The sequence below is a fragment of the Mastacembelus armatus genome, chromosome 19, assembly GCF_900324485.2.
Source record: "Mastacembelus armatus chromosome 19, fMasArm1.2, whole genome shotgun sequence".
NCBI classification, from domain to species: Eukaryota; Metazoa; Chordata; class Actinopteri; order Synbranchiformes; family Mastacembelidae; genus Mastacembelus; species Mastacembelus armatus.
This window is the reverse complement of record NC_046651.1, coordinates 19,248,767-19,257,778: the sequence shown is the minus strand read 5'-3', so window position 1 is coordinate 19,257,778 and position 9,012 is coordinate 19,248,767. Positions and strand designations below refer to the sequence as shown.

The following is a 9,012-nucleotide window of genomic DNA, read 5'->3' as shown; positions in this document are numbered from 1 at the left end:
CACGCCGACCAAACATTTAGTCACTTATGAAACAAGGAACAGGAAGGAACAGGAAGCTAAAAACAGTCCACACCCTGTTTAAATGGGAGTCAGTGATGCATTTTCAGTGTTACAGGTGTTTAACCGAACAGGCAGGTGCGGTGACTTAACATTAACAAGGAACATAACTCACCAGCCGACCAACAGCCACAAAAACACCAGGCAGCAAGAGCAGCAGGCAAAGGTCAAAGTCCAGGAGGAGGAAAACCAGACTGAGCAGGTGGAGCAGGAAGTTATGATGGGGCGTGACAGGTCAGGGCAGGGCACCTGGTGGGTGGGTGGAGTGTGGCAGGAGGCGGAGTCATGACAAACATGGATTGGTCTTTTCCTAAAAGTGCACTAAGACAAAGGGACGAGGATCTTCAGTCAGTTCTGTGTCTGAAATGTGATTTCAATCATATTGTTTGTTGTTTTTTACTGTTTTCCAGCGTCTCAACCTCAACTGCTGAAAAGACAAACCCCAGAAGCCCTGTGAATTCCTGTTATCCAAATGCAGCACACTGACTGTCTGTCAGACCTGAACTCTCTGGACCACGTCCTGCCACAGGTTATTGAGGGCAAAGAGTCCAACAGGCCTGAGGGATCTTTCTCCTCTTAGACATCAGGCCGCCAGAACTTCAGCTTCAGGCTGGAGACAGCAAATATGGTTACCCCCAGGTTACCGCCCAGGTCACCCTTCGGATTAGCCCCAGGTCAGCCCCGAGATTAGACCCAGGTTGGCCCCAAGATTAGCCCCAAGATTAGCCCCAGGTTGGCCCCAGATTAGCCCCAGGTCAGCCCTGATATTAACCCCAAGATTAGCCCCAGATTGGCCCCAAAATTAGCCCCAGGTTGGCCCCAGATTAGCCCCAGGTCAGCCCCAGGTTGGCCCCCAGATTAGCACCAGGTTACCCCCCAGGTTAGCCTTCTCGGCTGTTTCTTGGTATATGTCATATTGTTTTAAATATTTCTTTAGATTTATTCTCATAATTTTACGTCCTTGCATCCTGCAGAAATTAGTTCATCCATGACCCGGGAGACGTCTGGGTTTGGGGAGGCTATAGACCTACTAGTTTTTGGGATTCAGGACCTTGATGACTAAAAGTGGGTCTCTGGAAAGTGTAAAGTCCTGTGTTTTAATTTCTTTTCTGCGATTTATTTTGAAATTGTTACTGAGCACAGTTGTTATTGACAAGATCAAATCTGACCAAGGGCCCAAAAAGCTCTGCTTCCTCACCTTCATGGGTCCGCAGAGCTGTGACGGGAAAAAGAGGCAAACTCTTTTCCTTCCTGTAACGACAAAATCCTCCTCGACCAAACAGACTCCCTCGTCAGGCCGTCCCCACTGCTCATTGGCTGTTGCAGCGCCCGACAGATGATCCAGGCCCGGGCCTTTAGAGGACTCGTGCCGCAGAGACCCTCACCGGGACAAATCCTCTTACATAAAAAAAAAAAAAAAAAAAAAAAATAGCAGCACCCAGCCAGCTGAGCAGCCCTCCAATGGCTGCAGCCCTCCATCATATGAATTGCACAATTATCCCCCCCCCCCCATATTCCATGTTTGTGGATTATATGATGCAGAGTATTAGGAGTGTGTATTATGTGTTTTTTGTCCGTTGGGGGTTATGTAAGCTTCAGGTCGTCAGCAGGCTGATTTCATCGTGTCCAGGTCTGACCTGACGGCTCATCTGATGCCGACATGAGGCTCATAGCGCGCTCAGCGCCGCAGCACGCAACGCGGAAAGTCTGAGCGAGTCTGAGGAGATCCGGTCTGTGACGTCAGACCTAATCCAGATCCCAGTGCTGTGAGGGCTTTTCAATAAAAGGCTTCAGTCTTCCTGACATGACCAAAACTGAGAAGAGGTCGGCCGGACCAGCAGCCGCCACTGAACTGTGCAGAAGGGATGTGATGATATATTGTGCATGTATGTGTCCAGTCCACAGACGTTTAGATGTTTTGTGTTTAGGTGCAGTCCTTATGCCGGTCTTCACACTGTATGTCCCCTCAAACCAAGGGAAGGGGCTGTGTGCTTCGGTTTTTATTCCTGTTTTCTTTCTTACAGCTGTTATTGTGTATAGAAAATAACGGGACCAGACAAAGGTGTTACTGAACCTGTAAAGAAACCGCATGACTCTAAGAATAAAACTTCTTTTAATGTTGTGTGTAACATTAAAAGAAGAAGCTCTGGAGTGGGAAGTACAGACCTGGATAGATCCTGGTGTTGTAGGACTGGCCTGCAGCCTACCACTACTGCACTGTAGTTTTATATAACACACAACATTTCAGGGTTTTCACCTGCCGCCCAGATTTGGAGGCAGCTCTTAAAGCCCCTCTTCTGTGATGGTCTGGACTCATGGGATTAGCAGAATATTCTGATCTGCTCTTTCACTTTGGGGAAATGGTATTACGTAAGGACGACTCCAACTCCGCAGGGAGTCACACATGCATGTTGTGTTCACGCTGGGATTACAGCAGGACTGTGGTCGGTCTGTCAGAGGTCCAGATGTTTGGACAGGAACATGATGTTTGAAGCCTTCTCTTCGTGTGTTCATCATGTTCCTACCTGCTGCTGTACACTTCGTGCAGTGTGGTGTTTTTTATTCATTCATGAATCCTGCACATTTTTAACATCATGTCGACCCACATCAGCCCGAGGCCGATGATCCTGAACTGGTATTTTATCAGCCAGTCAAACTAATTATTTCACGTTTTACTCTTTGACCTGAGTATTTCAATAGCTGCTTGTACGGGTGAGTTACTGGTTGTTAGACATATTATTCTTATAACGTGCAGTGAAGTTTTACCCAGAGCTGGTGCAGTTTTTTCTCCTTGAGTTAAAAACCTTCTGTATTCAGATCTCCCTGCCCTCTGGAGGGCGGCTGAGACTGTTGGAATGAAATGACTGCACCGGGCTGTACCATGGTACCTGCTCCCCTGGACACATAACAGTCACAGAATCAGCTGCTGATTATTTCTCACTCAACTCTGAAAATGAGTAAAAAGCTTGATTGGAAATAGACTCAGACCTTCATGACTCTGTAACGAAGGACTGAGTCTATTTCCACCCTGAGCAGTGAGGCCTTCTCTCTGGGTTGAAACTGGGAGCTGCTGCCCCCTGGTGGTCAGAGCGAAACTTTTTTCTAGGAGTCCGACCATCATCATCCTCAAATCATCATCATGAAATATCAGTTAAAAGGAAATTACAGAAATCATGTCCAATATTTACCACAGACCACATCAAATGTTTATTTACATATTTACATCTGATAGGAAAAATAATTATGATGACAGAACTTCAGAAATCCCTTAAATCTGAAGCATGTTGACTGAAACTGACATTTTCAGATTCATAAAAGAAAAACACTGATGCAAACAGCATTTTCATTTTCATTTATTAGTACTTTGATCATGAGAAACATAATCCAGGACAATTATAGGAAAACATCTCTGAACAGACTCAAACAACAACAATCAAAATAAGTGCTTCAGGTTGGGTACATTCATCTGGGCTGAGCCAGGAAACTATACAAACCTAAGCAGAGACGTGACACATGAGGTTTCTCCTCAGGTGGAGAAACAAACCAGAACCAGCTGACGTGGCACCTGCACAGGTGTGCTGGGGGGGTTGAGGTATTTAACTACGCAGGGAGGAAAGGATCGGACGCAAAAAGAAATGGAGGATTTCCATAATGCCCATTCATCGCCCAGACTGGTCGGGCATATTAGTTAGTAATATTTCTATATATGTGTAATATATACTGCGTATATTAATGTAAGCCTTTCCAAAATACACAGGAAATATCTATGTAGGAAAACAGACTGTACAAAAAAACAATAGCTCTGTATAAACATTAAAACCTTTAATATATCAATATATCCTTTATATAGTGTGATCTTTTGGTCTGTAGTAAAGAGTACTAAAGTGATTCCACAGTATAAGACAACACCACTCTATCTACACACCGTGTCAAATATACATTCATGTCTCAGTCGGCCACCGGGGGGCGTCCTCACGCCAAAGCCAAAAAGAAGGAGCTGCTGCACTGAACAGGTTCCTTTCTAAAGAAAATGAAGGTGAATGTTAAGAGTCTTTCTGGGAACCATCGGTCCACCTCCTGACTGAACCCCTGACACGGCAAAGACATGGCCCTGTGTGTTCACTGCTTTAAGGCTCATCACTGGACATCACAACACAAACACGAGACTCTGTCAAGGTGGATCTGTCTTCACCGATGAGACAAACACTGGGAAATGTCACATCACACAAAGTGGGTTTGATCCACTTGCCAAGAAGAAAAAGAAGATGTGAAAGAACGAAGCAGCACCGCCCTGGACAGAAACGCCGATAAAAACCAGGAAATAAAAACCGCCTGTGATCCCAACCGGCAGCGTGACGTCCTGTGACATGAGCTGTGATGCACCTGCCAGGTAGAAACCACTGCACCTTCCTGCTCCTGCAGGAAAATGACCGACTGGACTCACACAGCAGATATTAACTACACAACATGTCATGACATCTTGTATGCACAGATTATTGTTTGTATCCTGTTTGCACAAAGTTTATTTACAGCTGGATCTGTAAATATCTGGGAAATAATCAGACTTTAGTGAGATCTGTACATTTTGCTTTGTAAAAACAGTGTCTCTGTTCAGGCAGCAGCATCACAGCAGGTCATTTATCTACAAACGCTCAGTTCACGACACAAGAGCTGCAGCCTGAGTTCAGACCGTCCAACTGCAGCGTGATGACCTGAGTGTGTGTGAACTGATATAACTGCACATCCAGGGGGGCCCCAAAAAACACATGTTGACTCTTTGGGTTCCTCCGCTGCTTCTGTACATTCACACTGATCTGGTTACACAACGTGGGGACTAAAATAAAAAAAACATTTTGGGGGGGTGTTCATAAAAAAATAATATATTTTGTGTTTTGTATAAATTCTTTTTGGCGTTTTTGGGCACTGCATCAAAATCAGCGAGCGCCCCTTACACGTTATATTATCCTGTTTTCTTTGCACCTTCCATAAATATCCACAAAAATATTTCTCAGGGGCCCAAAAAGGCCTGAACCAGCCCCGATACAAAAGAACAGTAAAAGAAGAGAACAGATTCTGATCGACCAATAGGAGAGCGACAGGAAGCGTCACACATTCATATACAGTCAGAACCAAGGCAGGTATGTACAGGTGAACAGGTGCGTTATGGGAAACGCACCCGGAGAGGGCGAAGTCCATGAGGAGTCGGCAGAGAGCGTGGCATTGGTAGTTCTAAAGTGCCATTACTAAACACTGGGGGGGCGGGGTCAGAGGTCACGTGGGTTATTGTTTGTGGTTGGAGTCCAGGAGGAGAGTTCACAGGTGTGTGTGTGTGTGGGTGTGTACAACTCGCAGCAGGCGATGGCGTCCTGTCTTTAAGCAGCTGTTGCCATGGAAACCGATGTGAAATGGGAGCAGGATTGTGCTGCCAAAAACCTCAGAGAAAATACTAGTGGACATACTTGTATTAATTAATATTCAATAATTACATGAACAAAACTCATCAGCTGAACGTGTGTGTGCATCTCAGCCTGATTCCTGCTCCACTGTAAAATGTCACCACAGTGTGTGTTTTTGTTTGTGAGGTGCTTAGAGACCGGGCCGTGGGCTCACACAGAACCAAAGCTGTTGCTCCTGGTCTTTTCAGGTGATCCGTGGACAAAAACACAGAACAACACCGGACTAACACTTGATGTTTTGTAATCATGCAGCTTTGGGCGAAAAGACTTTCTGGGACACGCCGACTGTTTACCTGCTGCGAGTTGAGCTGTGTGTGGAGAACAGGTGGGAGGAGGCTCGCTGGTGGATCAGGAGGGGGCGGGCTCATCATTCTCCGTGTGTGTGTGTGTGTGTGTGTGTGTGTGTGTGTGTACAGGTGTGTGTCCTCACAGCGGCCCGTGCTGTGCCTCGTACTTGGCCAGGATGTTCTTGGTGCGTCCGAGCTCCTTCCTCAGCTCGGCCACCTCGTGCCTCAGGGCCGAGTTCTCCTTCTCCAGGAAGCCGGCCCGGATGGCGATCTGGTTCTCTTTGAGCCGCCTCGCGTCCCGGGACCGTTTGGCTGCCAGGTTGTTCTTCCTGCGCCTGGCCCAGTATTTGTCGTCCTGCTCGAAGGACACAAAGGAGAAGAGAGTAGATGTGAAAAAATGGGAAACGTAAACATGAAGATTCAGTCTGTGACGATAAAACGTCACTGATCAAATATCTGGAAACACTAAAGGAAAAGTCAGGATCATCTCAAGCTACTCTGATTTTGTTATTGGAGTAGTCTTAGGGGCCTGGAAAAGTCAAAGTATCAGGTTTTGGACAAAGTAAGAAAAAGACAGGATAACAGCGGAACCAGGTGCTGCTGGGTCAGAGCCAGGCTAGTAGTTTCCCTCTGCTTTCAGTCATTGTGCTAAGCTAAGCTAATCCGGTCCTGACTGCATCATCATACAGACAGTCTCTCCTCTAATTTCTCTTCTAAGACTTTCCTAAAATGTGGAAATGTTCCTTTAATGACAGAAACCCCATAGAATCTAATTAGGAAGTTAAACAAACCGATGTTTAAATGATGTAGAAATGTCGTGGCTGTAACTATTACTGACCAGAGCTGCTTTCACAATCAGCTTTCAGCCACCCAGCTGGACCACAGCCACACACGGACCCACTTTGTGTTTCAGCAAATTAAAAGCTAAATCCTCTCAGCCCGACCCCACAGTGAACAGCACCGCTCCCTCATTCACTTCCACATAAGCCGCTTAGCCAGGAGGACCCGCCCCCAGTGTGTGACAATGTGGACTATTCAGCACTTGAGACTGCCTGATCTTATGGTCAGAACCAGAACCCGGGGGAAGCACCAGTTCTGTTCGGTAACCTAAAGGTTCCTGCAGGACACTGTGGATGTGTCTTTGCAGAGAATCTCCCACTTTAATGATTTTTATCATCTGACAGAATTAAAATAAAATAAAATAAAAATGTGGTGATTCTGATTTATTTTCTTTCCTCTGGTTCATATTTTGTTTTACTGCAAACTCCAAAGCTGCTCTCAAGCTTTTGTGACTCTAAATGTCAAGTGGAAGAGGAAACCCAGGATCTACAGCAGAACCAAACCACCTTCAGATTCAGAACCAGCTCCAAATTACCTTCAGGTCATCAGGGATGAACACCTTGCGAGCTTTCTTGATCATCGGCTGCGGTTTGAGCTCCTCGGCCGAGAACTTGCGTTTGCGTGGGTCGAAGATCTCCTGCCCGGGCACGCTGGACAGGGCCAGGTCTGCCGGGTCGGGATCGTAGCCAACAGGAACCTGGATGGAATCTGGGTCGATGGGGCTGGGAGTGTTTCTGGAGCTCGGGACGCCTGGAGGAACACACATCACTGTCAATATCTGTGCACGTGAAGAAAAAGCTGATGCACGAGTGGATTAAATGTGATCTGATGTAAACTGGCTGTAAACACATGAAAAAGCATTTAGCTTGTTTCTAAATATGTTGGAAGGAATATTAATATTTAGATTTTACAGCTACAGTGCTACAAGATGTTTGTCTGAGCAGGAAGCAGAGGCTGCAGTGTGGGGCGGCAGCCTCCAGGGGGAGACACTCCAGTCTGTGTGAGATTGACTGAAACAGGATTTTTCTTTGACACTCAAACTGTGGCTCATGACCTCTGGCTCATGACCTCTGGCTCATGACCTCTGGCTCATGACCTCTGGCTCATGACCTCTGGCACATGACCTCTGAGAATATTAAAACTGTGAATATGTGCACGTCCATCGTGTCTGTATATATATATATATATATATATATATATATATATATTTTATTTTTTACATATTTTTGATATATATATATATCAAAAATATGTAAAAAATAAAATAAAATTTAATATATTTTAATGCACCAGGTTTCATTCTATGTCTAATCTCCCACTCAACTGTCAGGTTGCATTGTGGGTGATGTAGGCACCACAAAGAGGAGAAGTCATCAGGACTCACTGACGCCTGGTTTCAGTTGAACAGCTGCTGAGTGACATCACCTGTTAACACGTGCACCTCTGGGTGTCAGTGCACGTTAGTTAATAATCTTGAGCCCTTGGTTTGTATCTGTGTGATCTGGTTAACGATCGTTATCTTGGAGAACAAACAGAATATCCAGGGGTCTGATGCTGTAACAGAACATGTTGCAGCACATCTGAACATCGTGGGTGGTTGCGGTTCTGTTCATGGTATTTCAGTGCATGTGCATTTCAGATATATGGTCTTTCGTGTGGGCAGCATGGTGGCTGAGTGGTTAGCACTGTTGCCTCACAGCAAGAAGGTCGTGGGTTCGCATCCTGGCCTTTCTGTGTGGAGTCTGCATGTTCTCCCTGTGCTTGCGTGGGTTTACTCCAGGTACTCCGGTTTCCTCCCACAGTCCAAAAAAAACATGCATGTCAGGTTGATTGGTGACTCTAAAATTGCCCGTAGGAGTGAGTGTGAGTGTGTGAGGTTGTCTGTCTTTGTGTGTCTATATGTGGCCCTGCGACAGACTGGTGACCTGTCCAGGGTGTACCCCTGCCTTCCACCCGAGAGAGAGCTGGGATAGGCTCCAGCAGATCCCCGTGACCCTGAACAGGAAAAGCGGGTATAGAAGATGGATGGATGGATGGATGGTCTTTCGTGTCCTGCATGTGGTTATATGACAGTAACAGCACGAGTGTGTTTTCAGCTCCATAAACCTGGAGCAGTTACCAACACGCTCTGCTTCCATAGCTGCTTCTTTTCCAGCCATAGCTGCCTCTCAGCAGTTTCCCCTTTGTCTCTGCAGACAGACAGGCCTTACGTAACACCAACTGTGGGAGTCCTAATTAACACATGGTCTCAGAGGAGGACTGGCACCGACTGTCAGGCCTGATTTTCTCTTCAAACTGAAACTACAAATGTGTGGAAACGACTAAACTGAGGAGAGCGGAGCTGATTTCACTCAGTTTGCACAGGTGAGTTT

At 46.1% G+C, this 9,012-nt stretch overlaps 1 protein-coding gene across 2 annotated transcripts in view; it reads right to left on the bottom strand.

The window, feature by feature from the left end:
• Positions 1-3,864: 3,864 nt before the first annotated feature.
• The window catches only part of hlfb (HLF transcription factor, PAR bZIP family member b), a 10,152-nt gene continuing 5,004 nt past the window's right edge, over positions 3,865-9,012 (bottom strand). Inside the window, exons 3-4 of one of the 2 annotated variants that reach the window (XM_026315467.2) lie at positions 7,176-7,390; positions 3,865-6,158 (exon numbers count right to left, since the gene is read on the bottom strand). In XM_026315467.2, the coding sequence (XP_026171252.1) occupies positions 5,940-6,158; positions 7,176-7,390 (434 nt within the window). In that variant the 3' untranslated portion in view covers positions 3,865-5,939. The remainder of the gene's footprint in view (positions 6,159-7,175; positions 7,391-9,012) is intronic. The other variant, XM_026315468.2, reaches the window with a different exon arrangement.